General features: G+C 37.8%; 1 protein-coding gene and 1 long non-coding RNA gene across 8 annotated transcripts in view; both read left to right on the top strand.

The window, feature by feature from the left end:
- The window catches only part of LOC143740275 (uncharacterized), a 231033-nt gene that overhangs the window by 110257 nt on the left and 99886 nt on the right, over positions 1–20890 (top strand). The window lies entirely within an intron of this gene.
- Positions 1–20890, top strand: part of psip1a (PC4 and SFRS1 interacting protein 1a) — a 125318-nt gene that overhangs the window by 98274 nt on the left and 6154 nt on the right. For 3 of the 7 annotated variants that reach the window (XM_077232363.1, XM_077232357.1, XM_077232358.1), the window contains 4 exons: positions 15872–15921; positions 16009–16079; positions 16272–16373; positions 16515–16713. In XM_077232363.1, the coding sequence (XP_077088478.1) occupies positions 15872–15921; positions 16009–16079; positions 16272–16373; positions 16515–16713 (422 nt within the window). The remainder of the gene's footprint in view (positions 1–15871; positions 15922–16008; positions 16080–16271; positions 16374–16514; positions 16714–20890) is intronic. The other 4 variants (XM_077232359.1, XM_077232364.1, XM_077232360.1 and 1 more) reach the window with 3 other exon arrangements.

Here is a 20890-nt window from a genome sequence, read left to right as displayed (position 1 = left end):
CTCGACAGACACATCACATTTATTAGCCAGTAGACATGTGCAAAGTTTCAGAAACGGGCGTGGTGAGGGGCTCAGTAGCGCCACCTTTAGTCAAAAGTGGGGGGATTAATTTTATCTACAGTAATAAAAATCGGTATGTGTATTGTTCTCCTCCAGCCAGACAACTTTCTAATTTACACTCAATAGCTCCAACCAACAGGAAGTCAGATATTTTGGTTTGAAAATTGTCATTTTATGTCTCTCTCTCTCTGAGCCTACGTCTCTGTGTGTGTGTGTGTCTGTGAGTGTGGGGACGGGGAGGGGGGCTAGATTAACCATTTCACTGCTGTTTGGTCTGGCCTGCATTAAAAAAGAAAATAAATGTCTTACGCCTTGTATTTTTTAAATAAGTTGTATTAATAAGTAAAGGCACATAACCAGTTGAATTGTAGTGCATTGAAAATAGTTTTATATAATTAGTTTATTAATTAAATTAACTTGGTCCATAATCTTGGTCAGAAAATTTTGTCCATAAATTAAACACACTTGCATGTAATATTATGAAACTCGGTACACATATAGATCTCATCGGGCCAAACAACTTTAAGCCAGCCCAACAGGAAGTGGGCTATTTTGGTCTTAATGTGGATTTTTGGCAAAATCAGCCTCTGATTTTTTACCCACTCCTCCTAAGTGGTTTATTCAATTCCCACCAAACTTTTTCAACATGATGAAAATACATTAAAGAAGCTAAATTGTGAATGGCTATTGTATATCTCAAATTGTTTTGCTATGGCGAGGGATTAAAGTCATGTCAAAAAAGTAAACACTAAAAGCCTCATATCTTCTAAAAAATTAATTATACACCATTTATTTCTAGATAAAATTACACAAATATCAGAACTAAACCCATTTTATTCTTGTTTTCAATTTAAGAATAATGTACAAGTTTAAAAACAGCCAGAATGTGCTATTCAGTTAAAAAATAAATACATCAAGTAATACAAAGGGCTATACTGCCCTCTTGTGTCCAAAATGATATCAACTCAGTACATAAAACTTTTTTATCAGGTATGGCTATTGTAATTAAATATAAATATATTAGGTATGTGGCTGTGAGGATCTTTTCCCACCGGTTAATCGACGTTAGACACCAGCGAGGCCTTTTAAATCGCTAATATAAAAGTGAAAGTAAAGTATAAGGACGTCCGCACGGACATTTATAGTGGTGGCGCTCGCAGTGCGCTCGAATGAATTTCTATGGAAGTAGAAATGAAAAAACGTTCGCTCTGTTCTGCTCGCTCGTCGCCATGGACGCGCACCGTTATGAATGCCAGTGCAGCCGCATACTTTTTAGTGTCACTTTAAAATTAGCACCATATCGGGGGCCGATTGTTTCCGGTTTTCAGGTAAAACACAACAACAAATGAGTAAATGACAGATTCGCTTAAATAGGCGCTTTTACACAAAATATTCCGTCATAATTTTTTTCAGTCAGCTCTTCACTCTCGTGATTAATGAATTTTGACTTCTGTTGCTGATCTTTGCTGCAACTTTCGTTCAGCTCACAATTTAGTAAGCAAACACGCTTCAAATGTGTTTTTATTTTATTTTTGTGTATACATGTGTGTATATATATATATATATATATATATATATATATATATATAGCTTATGTTTCAAATATGAGTTAATTAACAATCGTTGGAAAGAATGATACTTTTAAACATATCACTAAACCGTCATTAGGTGTCGCCAGGCGACCGTCTTAATGAGCGAGTCATTGATTCATTCGTTCAAACGATTCGTTCGAACGGCTGAGTCATTCATGAATGAGACAGATTATGGATTGGTCGTTGAATCTTTGAGTCAACCGATTCGTTCAAAATGCTGAATCATTCAGTAATGAGAACGCGTTGCTGTGAGATCCTCGATGGTTCTGCTGTGATCTTTGTTTAACTATTTTCGCTGCTGAAACAGAAAAAAAAGTCAATATTGCATCTAAAATTTAAGTGATTTGACGTGTGTGTGTGTGTGTGTGTGTGTGTGTGTGTGTGTGTGTGTGTGTGTGTGTGTGATTGTGTCTGTTACAGTGATTGTTTAACCCTTGTCTTTTTGGATATATATCTTTTTATATAAAAAAAAAGCATACAACCCATATATTTTAAATGTATTGTTTGCTTTAAATTACATTGAGATTTGTATGTTTGGTAATTGAACCTGAATGAATTTTAAATGAATGTGCTATATTTCAGATCATATATTTGTTTTCCTTAAAATTTGAACTAACACTAACTTTATTCTCATCTGAATGATAGATTATTTATTTATGTATAAAATAAAAACACATTTGATTTTTCTTTTTTAATCAATGTAGAATGTGTAACTGAAAAAATAAACAGATTAGGGCTCTGTTCGAGGACAAGAAATGAAAACCAATGCAATATGATGAATGTCCAAAAGATTTTTTTGCTTTTAAACTGTGTGTGTGTGTGTGTGTGTGTGTGTGTGTGTGTGTGTGTGTGTGTGTGTGTGTGTGTGTGTGTGTGTGTGTGTGTGTGTGTGTGTGTGTGTGTGTGTGTGTAAGAGATTTTGGTTGGGTGACAGTTGTAGTTTAGCAGTACAGTTTGACAAAAGCACAATGTTGTGTTTTATTGCGATTGTACACAAATATAAGTAAACACTTTGCAGTTTGAATAATGTCCTGTATGAACAAAAGGACGGAGTATGTTTTTATGTCTACATTGTTCAATCACGCCTCACACACACACACACACAAACTATTTTTCTAATCAGATCAGGCAAATATTCTGTCTTGGCACACTTCATATAACTTTCAAACTTGTGTACTTATTTCATGTGTCCATTAAGTCCATGAGACCGTATGGTGTCTCATTTTTCATTTTAGGTTTCAGAAGGTTGCTCACGCATACTTTGTGGTTGATATGTGCCCTCAATGCACACTTTTGCAGAGCCCACACCAATGCAAGCTCTACAGCACACATCTTCTCAAAGGTCAAAGCGGGGTTACGTTATTGCCCGTCATGCACAGTAACCCCAAAAACCCACCGGCTTGTTATATATATATATATATATATATATATATATATATATATATATATATATATATATATATATATATATATATATAATATAGCTGCGAGCAGCGATGAAGGGCCAAAGCCGGCGGCACCGCCACTCAAAGGCACCGGGGTTGCGGTGCCACCGGCTTGGGCCCGTAATCGCTGCTCGCAGCTATAATTATTATTATTATTCTAACGACTATTTGGGCACTTTTGGGGCCCTTAACGTGCTCGAAAACTCTTGAAACTTTGCACACGGGTCAGAACCCGCGGCCATCAGGGCCGGGCTGAAGATGGTACCCGGGCGTGGCAGGGGGGCTCGACAGCGCCCCCTGGAACGGGGTCCGAAAACTTGGTCCATAAATCAAACACGCTTGCATGTAATATGAAACTCGGTACACATATAGATCTCATCGGTTCATATATACTTCATGCTCTTACTTTTTAACCCAGCCCAACAGGAAGTCGGCTATTTAGGTTTGTTTATAAAACGCATGCAATGGAATTTAAAGTACTTCTCCTAGAGAATTCAAAGAAATGCCACGAAACTCGGTCAGCATGAAGTCAAGACATTGAGGATGAAAAATTGCCAGGGGATTTTTGATATCTCGAACGGTTTGGCCGTGGCGAGGAAACGGATTTATGGCGAGAAACGTGAAACAGGAAGTGTGTTATAACTTCAGCATACATTAGCTGATCTTAATGAAACTTCAGCAGTGTGTTCGTTGTAAGAGCACGATCACATGGATGTGACTATTGTGAGTCAAAGTTATAGCGCCACCAACTGGCAGCAGGAAGTGTGTCACTTTCAAAATGCTTTGAAATCACCCTCTTATTTTAACCCGATTTGCTTCAAACTTCATCTGTATAATGTAAATACACGGCAGATGTAGACCTGTGAAAGGATTATTGATATCTTTGATACTGTTGCCGTGGCAACGCATCAAACTTTAAAATTCTTTTTGGATGCTTTTGAGACTCTTAGCATGCCTGAAATTGCATGAAACTCGACAGACAGATCACATTTATTAGCCAGTAGACATGTGCAAAGTTTCAGAAACGGGCGTGGTGCAGGGACTCAGTAGCGCCACCTTTTGACAAAAGTGGGGGGGTTAGTTTTATAGTTTTACCTACAATCATAAAACTCGGTACGCATATTGTTCAGATCAAGCCGGACAACTTTCTAATTAACTGTCATTAGCTCAGACCAAGAGGAAGTCAGATATTTTGGTTTGAATATGGTCATTTTCTCCAATATATGAGCCAATATGGCAAGCCGTTTTAACATTTAATCATTTTAACCTACTAGTCTCTATTTTCATGCTTCTAGTACTTATTTTTTAGATACTAGTATCTATTCCATTAAGTACTAGTACTTATTCATTAGCGACTAGTGCTTATTCTTTAGATACTAGTGCTTATTCTTTAGATATTCTTTTGAATACGTATTAGTAGCTAATGAATAAGTACTGGTATCTATTTAATAGGTACTAGTATCTAATGACATAGTACTAGTATTTATTGAATAAATACTAGTATCTATTAATAGGTACTAGTATCTAAAAGGTCATTTTCTCTCTCTCTCTCTCTGAGCCAATATGGCAAGCCGTTTTAACATTTTATCATTTTAACCTACTGGTCTCTATTTTCATGCTACTAGTACTTATTTTTTAGATACTAGTATCTATTCCATTAAGTACTAGTACTTATTCATTAGCAACTAGTGCTTATTCTGTTTAGAATTTTAAAAGTGCTTATTCAATTTTTATGCTTATTTATATTTTCAGAGCAGAAAATCCGAATTTTCTGCTTATTCAATATTGCATCTAAAATGGAAGTGACTTGACGTGTGTGTGTGTGTGTGTGTGTGTGTGTGTGTGTGTGTGTGTGTGTGTGTGTGTGTGTGTGTGTGTGTGTGAGAGAGAGAGATTGTGTCTGTTACAGTGACAAGAGTTTAACCCTTTAAGGCCTTGTTTTTTGGATATATATCTTTCTTTATTAAAAAAAAAGTGCATACAACCCATATCTTTTAAATGTATTGTTTGCTTTAAATTAAATTAAGATTGTATGTTTGGTAGTTGAACCTAGATAATTTTAAAATTAATGTGCTATATTTCAGATCAATATATTTGTTTTCCTTCATTTTAATCAACACTAACTTTATTCTCATCTGAATTATAAATAACTTATTTCTGTATAAAATAAAAAATCCCGAATAATCCAGACCAACCAGAGCGCACTATTTCTACAACATCATCAGTGCTGAAGCGCAACTACCAGAGCCGTTCGGCAGATAGCTAGCAGATATTTTGTGTCACGTCGTGCACAATAACCCTAAAGGCACCAGGGTGGCGGTGCCACCGGCTTTTTTTTTATATATATATATATATATATATATATATATATATTAGGGCTGTAACGATACGCGATATAAAATCGAAATCGCGATACTCAGGTCCACGATCCTGTATCGCGATGTGAGAAGGCAGAATCGCGATCACACCCCTTCCAACTCCCAGAGTTATCCTTCCTGTCCAGAACCAGGGCTCGAATTTCGGCGCGGGTATAGCGCATAATTCTAATCATTCCCGCAGGTCTCCCATTTATAATGTGGGAAATTCCCGCAATCGTAATCCACACAGATAATAAAATAAAATCATTCTTTTAACAACTATCTTCCAGACGCAATTTCACAAACAGCGTGAGTGTTCAGCGGTGCCGCGCGTCTTCTATCTCTTCTCATAATGTTTTGTGCAAGGCAGGCATCAAGCGCTGCGGCGATAATACACACTCGCGTTTTGGAGTCGGGACCATAGACTGTAAGGTCGGGACATGACGGAATATTCACTTGCACAATCGGGCCAGCAGTGCATCGTGACTGAAGTCTTTTTAAGTCTTACCAGTTTAAACATTCAAGCGATTTTAAACTAATCAGTGCTCGCGCGCTGTCTGAGATTATTTTCTATGCGCACATTCATAGAAAATCCGCCTCAAAAACAGCTGGCTAGTAACTATTTTTCGCGGATTATATTGCTTTAACACGCAAAATTGTCAATTTCGGTCTTTGTGAGTAGGCTATACTCTAAATAGGCTATAGTCGGTTTTGTCTTTAATAAACATAAAACGCATGCCAGTATAATGAACACAGGATCCGTGCACTAGCTCTTAAAGTGACGGCAGCCATATGTGTCTGTCATTAATTTTGTTGTCAAAACAACAAAGATGGCTTTAAGTTAAAGGAATCAGGATTAATAGCCTATGTATTTAATTTATTCAGGACTAAAATACTACCCAGTGTTATTTTCCATTTGATTAGTATTTATATACAGATACTGAATAAAGTAGTGTTAGACCTATTCAAAAACTTTTCTCTTTAATTGTCTTTATTTGTATCTTTATTCTATTGTATTTATTTGTGCTACTTTTTTCAATTTAATTAAACAATTTAAATCAAGCTTCCTTGTGATGTGTAAATTCTTAACAACAATAGGCTATTACCCCATTGTAAAAATGCAATGAGCGCAAACATTTAGGCAAGATAAATGTAATAATTTTGTTTGGAAAAAATGCCCCCCCTTTCTCCCCTCAAACAAAAAAAATCCCCCCCATGAGAATCATCTAAAGGGGGGATCCCCCCCCCCCTCCTCCCCCCCTCCCCTCCCCTCAGGCCCATGAGAACTACCACATCTTTAAATTACTATTAGTATTATTTGAAGTTAACATTATAAAATAGCCTACGTAGACCTACACCACAAAACTAGTTGAGGATAAATTATTTAAAATTTGGCAATTTCAGCATTATGGACGTGAAATTTGCAGCCAAAACTTGAAATATAAATTCTCAGAAAGTGCATTAAATTAATCCTCAATTGACCGGCAACACGTCCAACATGCAGATGCATATTACGGCACCATCCCGAAATCAATTTAGTTGGAGTACAGAACACAGCCCAAAAGCAGCAGCCTACACTGCCGTATAGTATAATAATTTGCATAGTTATTATTGTTCTTTGGTGTTTAGATTATACAGGTTTTTCCTAATGTTATTTAATAAAAATACCGGTATTTTTTTTCTTCTCTCAAAATCTCTTTTTTTCACCACAAGCCCCGCCCCCGTGATAGAATCGCGATACGAATCGAATCGTGGGTCAAAAATCGTGATACGAATCGAATCGTGGGTTTGGTGTATCGTTACAGCCCTAATATATATATATAAATATAGCTGCGAGCAGCGATGAAGGGCCAAAGCCGGCGGTACCGCCACCCCGGTGCCTTTAGGTAACTAAAGGCACCGGGGTTGCGGTGCCACCGGCTTGGGCCCGTAATCGCTGCTCGCAGCTATATTTATTATTATTTTACTACCTTTTGGGCACTTTTGGGGCCCTAAACGTGCACGAAAACTCTTGAAACTTTGCGCACGGGTCAGAACCCACGGCCATCAGGGCCGGGCTGAAGCTTGTACCCGGGCGTGGCAGGGAGGCTCGACAGCGCCCCCTGGAATGGGGTTTGAACACTTGTCCATATATCAAACACGCTTGCATGTAATAATCTGAAACTTGGTACACATATAGATCTCATCGGGCCAAACAACTTTCGTGCCCTAAGTTTTACGTCAGCCCAACAGGAAGTCGGCTATTTAGGGTTGTTTGGAAAACGCATGCTTTGGAATTTGATATACTTCTCCTAGATATTGCATCCGATCATCACGAAACTCGGTGTGCATGAAATCAAGACATTGAGGATGCGAAATTGCGGACGGATATTTGATATCTCGAGCGGTTTGGTCGTGGCGAGGAAACGAATTTATGGCGAATAATGGAAACAGGAATTGTGTTATAATTTCTTAATACATTAATTGATCTTGATGAAACTTCAGCAGTGTGTTCGTTCTAAGAGGCCGATCACATGGATGTGACTATTGTGAGTCAAAGTTATAGCACCACCAACTGGCAGCAGGAAGTGTGTCACTTTCAAAATGCTTTTAAATCACCCTCTTTTTTTTACTCGATTTGCTTCAAACTTTGTGTATAATGTAAACACAGGCCACAGAGAGAGAATACTTTTAATTCTTGTTTTTCAAGGTTTCATGGGCTTTTGGGGCAATTAAAATACTCTTGAAACTTTGCACACGGGTCAGAACCCGCAGCCATTAGGGCCGGGCTGAAGCTGGTACCCGGGCGTGGCAGAGGGGCTCAACAGCGCCCCCTGGAATGGAATTTGAACACTTGTCCATAAATCAAACACACTCGCATGTAATAATATGAAACTCGGTACACATATAGATCTCGTCGGGCCGAACAACTTTCCCTCGGGCAAGTTTTACACCAGCCCAACAGGAAGTCAGCTATTATGGGTTGTTTGGAGAACGCTTGCTCTGGAATTTTAACTTCTCTTCGGGTGATAGTTTAAACACAAAATCATAAATAGGGCTATACTGCCCTCTTGTGTCCAAAATTATATTTATATACAGGTCCTCCGCAAAAAATTAGCATATTGTGATAAAGTTAATTATTTTCCATAATGTAATGATAAAAATTAAACTTTCATATATTTTAGATTCATTGCACACCAACTGAAATATTTCAGGTCTTTTATTGTTTTAATACTGATGATTTTGGCATACAGCTCATGAAAACCCAAAATTCCTATCTCAAAAAATTAGCATATTTCATCCGACAAATAAAATAAGTGTTTTTAATACAAAAAAAGTCAACCTTCAAATAATTATGTTCAGTTATGCACTCAATACTTGGTCGGGAATCCTTTTGCAGAAATGACTGCTTCAATGCGGCGTGCCATGGAGGCAGTCAGCCTGTGGCACTGCTGAGGTGTTATGGAGGCCCAGGATGCTTCGATAGCGGCCTTAAGCTCATCCAGAGTGTTGGGTCTTGCGTCTCTCAACTTTCTCTTCACAATATCCCACAGATTCTCTATGGGGTTCAGGTCAGGAGAGTTGGCAGGCCAATTGAGCACAGTAATACCATGGTCAGTAAACCATTTACCAGTGGTTTTGGCACTGTGAACAGGTGCCAGGTCGTGCTGAAAAATGAAATCTTCATCTCCATAAAGCTTTTCAGCAGATGGAAGCATGGAGTGCTCCAAAATCTCCTGCATTGACCCTGCCCTTGATAAAACACAGTGGACCAACACCAGCAGCTGACATGGCACCCCAGACAATCACTGACTGTGGGTATTGACACTGGACTTATGGCATTTTGGCATTTCCTTCTCCCAAGTCTTCCTCCAGACTCTGGCACCTTGATTTCCGAATGACATGCAAAATTTGCTTTCATCCGAAAAAAGTACTTTGGACCACTGAGCAACAGTCCAGTGCTGCTTCTCTGTAGCCCAGGTCAGGCGCTTCTGCCGCTGTTTCTGGTTCAAAAGTGGCTTGACCTGGGGAATGCGGCACCTGTAGCCCATTTCCTGCACACGCCTGTGCACGGTGGCTCTGGATGTTTCTACTCCAGACTCAGTCCACTGCTTCCGCAGGTCCCCCAAGGTCTGGAATCGGTCCTTCACCACAATCTTCCTCAGGGTCCGGTCACCTCTTCTCGTTGTGCAGCGTTTTTTGCCACACTTTTTCCTTCCCACAGACTTCCCACTGAGGTGCCTTGATACAGCACTCTGGGAACAGCCTATTTGTTCAGAAATTTCTTTCTGTGTCTTACCCTCTTGCCTGAGGGTGTCAATGATGGCCTTCTGGACAGCAGTCAGGTCGGCAGTCTTACCCATGATTGCGGTTTTGAGTAATGAAACAGGCTGGGAGTTTTTAAAAGCCTCAGGAATCTTTTGTAGGTGTTTAGAGTTAATTAGTTGATTCTGATGATTAGGTTAATAGCTCGTTTAGAGACCCTTTTCATGATATGCTAATTTTTTGAGATAGGAATTTTGGGTTTTCATGAGCTGTATGCCAAAATCATAAGTATTAAAACAATAAAAGACCTGAAATATTTCAGTTGGTGTGCAATGAATCTAAAATAAATGAAAGTTTAATTTTTATCATTACATTATGGAAAATGAACTTTATCACAATACGCAAATTTTTTCAGAAGGACCTGTATAAATGTATTGCATATGTGACTGAGGATGTTGTGTTTTATAGGGAGTGTACACATATATAAGTAAACAGTTTGCAGTCTGAATGATGTCCTGTATGAAAAAAAATGTTTCCACAGTTCACACACACACACACACACACACACACAGACAGTTCGATCGCGCCCGCGCCTGCGTCTCTCTCTTTCACACAAGCACACACACACACGCACACACACAAAGTTCGATCGCGGGCGCGACCAAACTTTGTGTGTGTGAGTGAGTGAGAGAGGGGCGGGCGCGATCGAACTGTGTGTGTGTTTGAGAGAGAGAGAGAGAGAGAGAGAGAGAGAGAGAGAGAGAGAGAGAGAGAGAGGTGCGGAAATCATTTTATACGGAAATCAATTATTTACAATTCAGATGAGAATAAAGTTAGTGTTAATTAAAATTAAGGAACATTTAGTTTTTCTGTTCTGAATATCATTAAAACAGAAAAGGCAGAGACAACATAATGATGAATAATCTTAAGATATTATATCGTATGCTGTGTGTTGTGAATACACCCATGTTAAACATTAAAATGTACTTCCATTGCATATCATAGGACACATAAGCGTAAAATATAATTACATTAATAAACCTGTACAAAGACCTCCAGATAAATACTGGGCTTCTATATTTACACATTTAAGTGCTGAAAAACATATTGAGCTATGACATCCTATGACATTAAAAATTATTCTATATTTAAATTATCTCATATATGTGGCTATTGCGGTTCAAGATCATAGGCCCTGTCCCAAATGGCGCACTTCATATGAATACTCAGTCTTGTGTACTTATTTCATGTGTCCGTTAAATCCATGAGACCCATGGATGAGGTGTCTCATTTTTCATTTTAGGTTTCAGAAGGTTGCCCACGCATACTTTGTGGTTGATATGTGCCCTCGATGCGCACTTGATGCACCCAAACTGATGCAAGGTCTACAGCACCCTTCTTTTTGACAATCAAAGCAGGGTTACGTTTTTGCACGTCGTGCACAATAACCCTAAAGGCACCAGGGTAGCGGTGCCACCGGCTTCTTTTATTTATTTATATATATATATATATATAAAAAATATATATATATATACATATATATAGCTCCGAGCAGCGATGAAGGGCCAAACCCGGAGGCACCGCCACCCCGGTGCCTTTAGGTAACTAAAGGAACCGGGGTTGCGGTGACACCGGCTTGGGCCCGCAATCGCTGCTCGCAGCTATATTTATTCTTATTTTTTTGTCAAACTTTCGGGCACTTTTGGGGCTCTTAACGTGCTCAAAAACTCTTAAAACTTTGCACACTGGTCAGAACCCGTGGCCATCAGGGCCGGGCTGAAGCTGGTACCCGGGCGTGGCAAGGGGGCTCAACAGCGCCCCCCCTTGAACAGGGTCCGAAAACTTGCTTTGTAAATCAAACACGCTTGCATGTAATAATATGAAACTCGGTACACGTATAGACCTCATCGGCGCGAACAACTTTCGTACTCTTACTTTTTACGCCAGCCCAACAGGAAGTGGGCTATTTAGGGTTGTTTGGAAACGCATGCTATGGAATTTGAAAGATTCCTCCAAGGGAATTTATCCGATCGCCACCAAACTTTTGAGGGGGGCTTGTAGGGTGATAGTTTAGATTAACCCTTTAATGACCTAACCCTAACCCGGGCCGAGCAACTTTTGTGCTCTAAGTTTTAAGGTAGCCCAACAGGAAATCAGGTAGTTTGGTCTGAATGTGAATTTTTTTATATTTCAGACTCGTGAATTTTTAGCTTCTCCTCCTAACTGGTTTATTTTATTCACACCAAACTTTTTCAACATGATGAAAATACCTCAAAGATGCTAAATTGTGAACGGATATTGAATATCTTAAACGGTTTTGCTATGGCAAGGGTTTAACCCTTTAATTGACTTCACAACCAAATAGTTGAGCACATTTTGAGTCACTATATTTTATTGAGAGGAGTACCTAACTTAACTCAAACTGATTGAGCCATCTCTACCATCTGGTTGAGGTATGTTATGCCAAAAAAAAATCCACTAGATGCCACAGTGTCGATCAACAGCACATGTCACAACACTTCTTCTAACATGGATGTCAGAAACAAATAAATCACCCCAGCCATGTGAACTGTTTTTGGTGAAATTTTGCAAGCTAAGCATTTTTTTTTTTTTTACATATTACTTTATAAGAGCCCTGGAAGGAAGACTGGGGAGAAGGAAATGGCAAAATGCCTGAAGTCCAGTGTCAAGTACCCACAGTCAGTGATGGTCTGGGGTGCCATGTAAGCTGCTGGTGTTGGTCCACTGTGTTTTATCAAGGGCAGGGTCAATGCAGCTAGCTATCATGAGATTTTGGAGCACTTCATGCTTCCATCTGCTTAAAAGCTTTATGGAGATGAAGATTTCATTTTTCAGCACGACCTGGAACCTGCTCACAGTGCCAAAACCACTGGTAAATGGTTTACTGACCATGGTATTAATGTGCTCAATTGGCCTGCCAACTCTCCTGACCTGAACCGCATAGAGAATCTGTGGGATATTGTGAAGAGAAAGTTGAGAGACGCAAGACCCAACACTCTGGATGAGCTTAAGGCCGCTATCGAAGCATCCTGGGCCTCCATAACACCTCAGCAGTGCCACAGGCTGATTGCCTCCATGCCACGCCGCATTGAAGCTGTCATTTCTGCAAAAGGATTCCCGACCAAGTATTGAGTGCATAACTGAACATAATTATGTGAAGGTTGACCTTTTTTTGTATTAAAAACACTTCTTTTATTGGTCGGATGAAATATGCTAATTTTTTGAGATTTTCATGAGCTGTATGCCAAAATCATCAGTATTAAAACAATAAAAGACCTGAAATATTTGGTGTGCTGATGGTGTGCAAAGAATCTAAAATATATGAAAGTTTAATTTTTATCATTCCATTATAGAAAATAATGAACTTTATCACATTATGCTAATTTTTTTAGAAGGACCTGTGTGTGTGTGTGTATGTATATATATATATATATATATATATATATATATATAGCTGCAAGCAGCAATGAAAGGGCCCGGCTTGGGCCCGTCATCGCTGATCGCAGCTATATTTTGTTATTTTGACCAGTTGCCGTTTTCTGCTAATAAATGCTCTAAATGACAGTATTTTTATTTGGAATTTGGGAGACATATTGTCAGTAGTTTCATTTAATTTATTATACAGGAAAATTTAAGGGCAACAATTTCGTTACAGTAAACGGGCCTAACTCAGTTTAAAAACTGGTTTACAGCAGGTTCCTGTTCTGCAGCGACATAGAACAATGAACACAATTTCAACACATTTATACTGGACATTATTATTGACTAGACAGATACAAACAAGTAAAACATTAAATACGGAAAAACAAGACTAAAAACTGTACATGAACAATCAGTGTGTACAAGTATGATTATTAAAGGCACACTATGCAGGAATTCCGTTTTTGTCAAACAGCGACCCCTAGAGTTGCTGTAGAGTACTTGTATTTAATGTTACTGTCATAAATACCACTCACGCAGAGCGTCTCTGCACTCACGGCCTCTGCACTTTATAATAATAAAGCAGCCTACCGCGTTTGATGGCTTATAACGTTTTTACATGATTGTAGCTACATTACAAGTAGACGGACACCATTCAACCTGAAAAAAAGTCATATAACCATTCCAACAACTCCGAAGCTGTTCAGTTAAGCTAAAAAAACTGCATAGTTCCCCTTTAAGAAGAAACAGTTTATATGACTTTTTGAAATATGTGAAGGACGATAATGTTCGAATGTGATGGGGAATGTTGAGATGAAGACAGTTCAAATGAGTGAAGTTTATTTAGCAAGATCTGGTGGTTCATTGTTTTGTTTGGTTAAATTAAAAGTTAAGTTCTGATCTAGTATTCTCTCTTACTGTTATGTGATTCAATGACATTACAAAGTGAAACTATTGCAGGTGTTTTTCATTGCACGGTTTTCAATTTAAAAAATCGTTCTGTTTTTATTTTTATTTATTTAATCGATTTTTTTTAAAGGTTTAAAGGGGGGCGTGACCAAAAAAGTTTGAGAACCACTGATATAGAGGATGCATATTTATGTGCTCGATATTAGCAGGTTCCCCAAGCTGCTTTAGAGTTGAAGGATATTGGGTCCTTCTGTCAGTCTAGCTTTGTTACCTCACTGGCACAAATTGTATGCATCTGCATACTGAATTATATCATTGACTAGCTGATGTTAGCTCAGTCTGATCGTTCGCCACCGTTCGCTCTCATATAGGGCTGGGTGATATGGCAAATTCATTATAATAATGCTACCAGCTTGAAGAGTATCCCGACAATGACTGAAGCCTGGAGAAACCAGAGGGTTTATTAATTACATTTTAGAACATACTTAATCAACATAAATAGAACAACATAACACATTTTTAACTATGCAAACAGCCAAATCATTTTAACATATGACTTCCAAGCAATCTCTCTCTCTCTCTCTCTCTCTCTCTCTCTCTCTCTCTCTCTCTCTCTCTCTCTCTCTCTCTCTCTCTCTCTCTCTCTCTCTCTCTCTCTCTCTCTCTCTCTCTCTCTCTCTCTCTCTCTCTCTCTCTCTCAGGACCTTTTTTCAATCAGTTCTGGTAAATTTCTGGTATGACAAGTTGTAATATTAATAGTAAATTACCATTATGGTGCTATGTGTGAACAAAACAAGATTTCATTTGAGCACATATGAGGTGAGGATGCACTGACAAGATTATTCAGTGCTGTTTTACAGTAACCTAGAGTACACTGGTTTTAATTGTTTTTCTTTCACTATGCTGTAGCTTTGACTGTTCTGCCGCATTCATATTTTGCAGTGTCTTATGTGCAAAATGTATTCTGTGTGATCATCCCCTTATGCCTGTGAGAAAGTAAAACTAGACAGATAGTAAAACTAAAGAAAGTAAAACTAGACAGAAAGTAAAACTAGACAGATAGTAAAACTAAAGAGCTTCTCATCCCGGCAGATATAGAAAAAGCGCATCATTTATAGATAATTTCGATGATTGACATCACAGAGTTTTTACTGATATGTGAATGGTAAAAAGACAGAACCTGTTTGCTTTTGTGAACAGCATAGCCTATATGATGCATTTACCTGAAAAGTCAATCTGGTAATTTTACGGTGATTTACCGGGTTTAATGTGTGAAAGGGGCTAGTGATTAGCTTGGGAGAATATTCAGTTCAGTCCTATCAATTCATGCTTAGAAAATGGGAATGGCAACATTAGAAAATGGTAAATGTTTTTTCTGATAAACAACTCTACAGGTTACATACTGTAATTAGGGCCCAAGCACTGATGGTGTAAGGACCCTATTAGAATTGCTCTGTTTATTCACATTTTAAATTTCCGCATAGTGTTAGAAGTCGGATATCATTCACTCAATGCACACTATTGAGTAGTTTTAGGATAGCTTGGGTCCTAATACTACATTTATAATACACTGACATTGTTTCTTTATATTGTTTCTTCTCACAGAAGTTATGCGATTTCGTTTAATATAATTTAAGTTGAAATGACTTGTACAACCATGTTGATTATACGTGAAAAATGTTTTAGGGTGCACCCTTGAGTAATTTAGTATTGTAGCTTTTTTTTCAGTACTCTTTACACTCCTATAATATCACATTGTAACAATTTATTTTTCATGAATTTTAAATAGCGAAGCAAAGTGTCTGATTTTTTTTTTCTGCAGGTTAGGAAAAGATGGAAAGAAAGATGATAGAAAAGGAGACAAGAGAAAGGGTAAGACAATAAATGGTGAAATGCTATGCATAATAATATTAATTATACTATACATTGTATTTTAATTTTTCAATTCTTCAAATAAAGAAGTTTCTGCAGAGTCCAGACTGCATAAGTTGCATGGGGAGATTAAAACATCTTTAAAGATCGATAACCTTGTAAGTAAGGCTACAGTTCAGAAGCTTTTCATTCTTGCATATAGCTTAAACCTTATTTGTTTAATGACATCAGTTGATATTTGAAGTTCTTAGAACAATTTGCTCGTAATCTATTTGAACTTAATGTATTAACTTTGTTGTTGATTTTTAATTCTGGGGATGTAAGTAAATGCACCCTCTCTCTTTTCTTAGGATGTGAGGAAATGTTTAGTTGCATTGGATGAGTTGAGTTCACTGCATATTACTACTCAACTTCTTCAGAGACACTGTGAACTCATAATTACTCTTAAAAAGGTATGAATACATTTTTTTTGGGTCAGCATTGGACAGTTATCATGTGTATTAATTACTTTGCACACCACTTGCATCAGAAACAACAAACTTACAAAACATTTTTTAACTGAAACAAATCATAGCTTTGTACTTTTTTTAAAGCTCCGCAGGTTCAAAGCCAACCAAGATGTGATGGACAAAGCCACAATGCTGTATAATAAGTGTAAAAGCATGTTTTTAATGGGAGAAGGAGAGTCAGTGCTCAGTCAAGTGCTCAATAAAAGTCTGACTGAACAGAGACAGTTTGAAGAGGCCAAGAGAGGAGTGCTAAAGCACACAGAACAGATCAAAGAGCAGAAAGGTAAAGAACTGACTGCTACATGCTTGATTTACAGCTTTCGTTTACGTTCCATTCCATTCTAATTGATATAATTGTAATGTAATTGATTTATATTAATTACATTCCATGCCGAACTATCACATCGACAATAAAACCAATAAAAAGCGGAAGTACTAGACTGCAAATAATAAGGAAAATTCTAATGTAAAGCAGCATGCTGTGGAGATTTGTGCTTGGGAAACGAGGCAAAATACATTTATATAAAACCATTTGTATGTGTTTGGAATATGTATGTATATATATATATATATATATATATATATATATATATATATAAATATTAGGGGTGACCCCGAACAGTCGAAGATTCGATGCATCGATAGGAGGAGCCTGATTCGACTACCAATCTCACAGTCGAATCTTCGCAGAGGTTATAAGTGTGCTCAATGTCTGATTTCACATAGAACTACTGGTTTTCTGTCAATACGTTAATATAGGAGCCTATTATGATAATGCTGTAAATACAAATGTGCAAAGGAAGAAGCTTTAAATAAATATTTTTAACGTCCATGAATAAATCCAAACACCCCGTGACAGATTTAAGTTTCACTTTCGATACGTGACCGATAGAGGAGCGTTTTGGCGGCAGGGATTTAAATCTTTAAAAAATGGCTGGGATAAGAAAATCTAAAGAGTGGATGCACACCATCAGAAAGGATATTTTCCCAAACTGGATTTAGCATCAGGAAAACCATGATCGCACTTCTGCAGGCCAGTTGGTTTTCCTCTGGACATTCTAAAACGCTTAACGTGAAAAAAGCTTTTAAAACGCTAGGGCACTTTTACATGGCTTAATTAATGTATAGTAGGCTACCTCATTAAGAAACCATACAATGTGCAGATAAGCAAATGAACCCAGAATATGAACGCAACGTGTTCCTCCTATAGAAAGTCACGTAAAGCATTTTCTTTATAATAACCGTTTTCAATGGGAGGAAAATTAGCGTTTAATTAAACTCGTTGCGTTCATATTATGGGCTCATCTGCTTTTCTGTAGGCTATACAGTATGCTTGATTAATAAGGTGTGTATACAATTTGATCTTTTGATATAACTGTCTTAGGACATTAAGCCGTTAAACGTTTAACGTTAAACGTTCATGTTAAGTGTTTTAGAATGTATTTTATCCGCGCACACAATTTGAAAAGACTCAAACGGACACAGAGACACAGACAGAGTGAAAGACTAGATTTTTACAAGTGATTTCAAAAAATTTCAGCCGGTTCTAATTTGATTTTTGGATGCTGTGAACATGTTTAGATAAACTGTCACTCGAGTTCAGCGTTTATTGTTGTTTCTGCAGTTAAAAAGACAAGGTTGACCATTCTGGCTATACTTTCGATATTTTAATAATATCTTTATTTTTTATTTTTATTTATTGATCACTCAGGGTAATCTAATTTAACTATTTGTGGCTTGTGTTTTGAATATATGTTCCCCTGCACTTTAGGCACTTTGAACACATTTGTTCTGCATCTTGTGACTTGTTTCAGAGTTATTTCATTTTTTTTTTTTTTAGAAAGGTATATTCTGTTCTAATTTAATTCTGTAAATTAATTGTTGATTATTTTTCGGTGCATAGATGTTGCGCTCTGTAGGTACTTAGAGCCTGCTCGCACAGGCAATTTAGCCGATTTAATTTGATTTGAATGTGAAATGCAAATCCTGTCTGCAGTGTGGCCTTTCTGCAGTTATTTATGTTATTTCTTAGTTGTATTGATCCGAAATGTTTTTCTACATTTTTTTCTATATCTTTTTGTGATGCTCTGTACATCGCGGCTTTAAAATGTTAAAGCCCCGCCCCCTCCCCAACCCCACACACGATTCGACTATTAGTCGACTATAGGGAAGACTTTACGATTCTGATTCGACTATGAAAATCCTTAGTCAGGGACACCCCTAATAAATGTATATATACATACACACTCACCAGCTATTTTATTAGGTACACCTTGCTAGTACTGGGTACCTACTTTTGCCTTGACATGCAGTTGCTGCAGATTTGTCGGCTACTCATCCGAGATGCGAAATGATTGAGATCTGGGAACTGTTGAGGCCAGTTGAGTATAGTCAACCCATTGTCATGTTCAATACACCAGTTTGAGATGATTTGAGTTTTTGTGACCTTACTGGAAGTAGCCATCAGACAATGGTCTGTGGTCATAAAAGGATGGACATGGTCAGCAACAATGCTCAGGTGGCGTTTAAACAATAAACAATTGGTACTAAGGGGCCCGAAGTGTGCCAAGAAAATATCCCCCACACCATTACAGCACTACCAGCAGCCTGAACCATTGATACAAGGCAGGATGGATCCATGCTTTCTTGTTGTTTACACCAAATTCTGACTCCACCATCTGAATGTTGCAGCAGAAATCAAGACTCATCAGACCTGGCAACGTTTTTCTAATCTTTTATTTAGGGATGCATTTAAAAAATACCAGCCAATATCTAAATCTATTTATATCTATATTGGGGGTTTAGATCAAATACACTAATTACAAGCATAGATAAATACAGTATAAAAAAGTTACAAATAAAGTAAGGTCTAACTGTAGTGTATTCACAAAAATTGTCAACATGCCCATCTTAGTGAGTATCCTAGCAGGCAAATTAGTCTTATGTGAATGAAACGGTCGAGGACAGCATGTATACAGTATTAAATTTAACATTTAATTTAATATTCAACAATAATATTGATCTGCCTGCATTTCAAGGCAGATCATACTTACTTAAGCTGGACTGTGACGCTATTCTTTTGGAAACAAACTTTGTTGCATTATTTTCCTGTTATCTCTGTAAAGCTGCTTTAATAATAATAATAATAAATATAGCTGCAAGCAGCCATTACCGGGGCCAAGCGCAAGAAGTGGCAACAGATGCCATCATGGGTGGGAGTGTCAGACCTTTTCAGATGATTTAATGGTTTATCACTTTCGACAAATAGGTGGCGCAGTTACGAAATCGATGTGATGTGGTCAGAGTGAGGTGACAATGACACATACAAAGTTTGGTGTCAAAATGTGAAGGCATTGCAGAGATAAAGACTTAATAGTCATTTTGGCAGCATGCCTCAAATTTGTTGCTGCGGTATACGAAAACGGTTTCGTCTATCATCACGAAATCCATAACTTTTATTTGGCATGGTCTGGAGATGATATGATTCGATTTTGGTGAAAATCGGACTAATGGTGGAGGAGAAGTTAGAAAAAGAATGTTTTGAAAGTAAATAAAGATGGCGGACAGGAAGTTCGTCCAAATACGTCAAACTTGGTATCTATGTTCTCGGCATGACCCAAGGAATCTATTAAGACCAGTGTCATTACAATAGGCATATTTTTTCAAAAGTTATTAGCATTTTTGGAAATATAAATTTAACTTTTGACCAACAGGTGGTGTTTCTCGAAATCTTCATAATGTTACAGCAATGCATTTGTTAGGTATAGCATTTTACATCTCAAAACTGTATTGAAGTCAATGGGAATTTCATGTTTTGTTCTATTATAGCGTCACCAAGAGGCAAAATCCCACATTTTTTTTCATGTGTCCTCAGAATGAGGTCATACATGTGTGTGCCAAATTTGGTGAAAATATCTCAATTCGCTTTGGAGTTATAGACATTTATATGAAAAAACACGTCAAAATTACTGACACTTGATTTTGATTGAATTTTACTACCCCTTACTATCAATATTTGGGCATTTGGGCATTTGCATAGTTTTAAAAAGCTATGGTTGCAAACTTCTGACGGTGGTTTCGTCTCGATCGGACTAACGGTTTCGAAGATATCGGTAAATGTTCTTGAAGCGCTAAATCACCACCTAACGAGATGACTCCCGTGAAAATAAGTCAACCACATCCAGAGTTATAAGCATTTGAAAAATAAAATTTACCATTTGTAGGCGCTGTTTTGAAACTTCTCAGGCTCCTTCAGGGCATCGTACTGATGACCCATACCGAGTTTCGTTACAATTCGTTCATGCGTTCAGAAAGTACAGCATTTTAGCACATAATTCAAAATGGCCGATCTGGGAAAATTTAATATTGCTCAACTCGACATGATGCCCTGAATCTAACGAGACCACTTTTATGATTTTTGGACTAACCGTTCAGAAGTTATAAGCAAAAATAGCCATTTT

The sequence above is a fragment of the Siphateles boraxobius genome, unplaced genomic scaffold, assembly GCF_051911475.1.
Source record: "Siphateles boraxobius isolate OS27281-9 unplaced genomic scaffold, OSU_SipBor_1 17, whole genome shotgun sequence".
In the NCBI taxonomy this organism is placed as follows: domain Eukaryota; kingdom Metazoa; phylum Chordata; class Actinopteri; order Cypriniformes; family Leuciscidae; genus Siphateles; species Siphateles boraxobius.
Note: the sequence above shows the minus strand (reverse complement) of the source record. Positions and strands in the feature narration are given on the sequence as shown.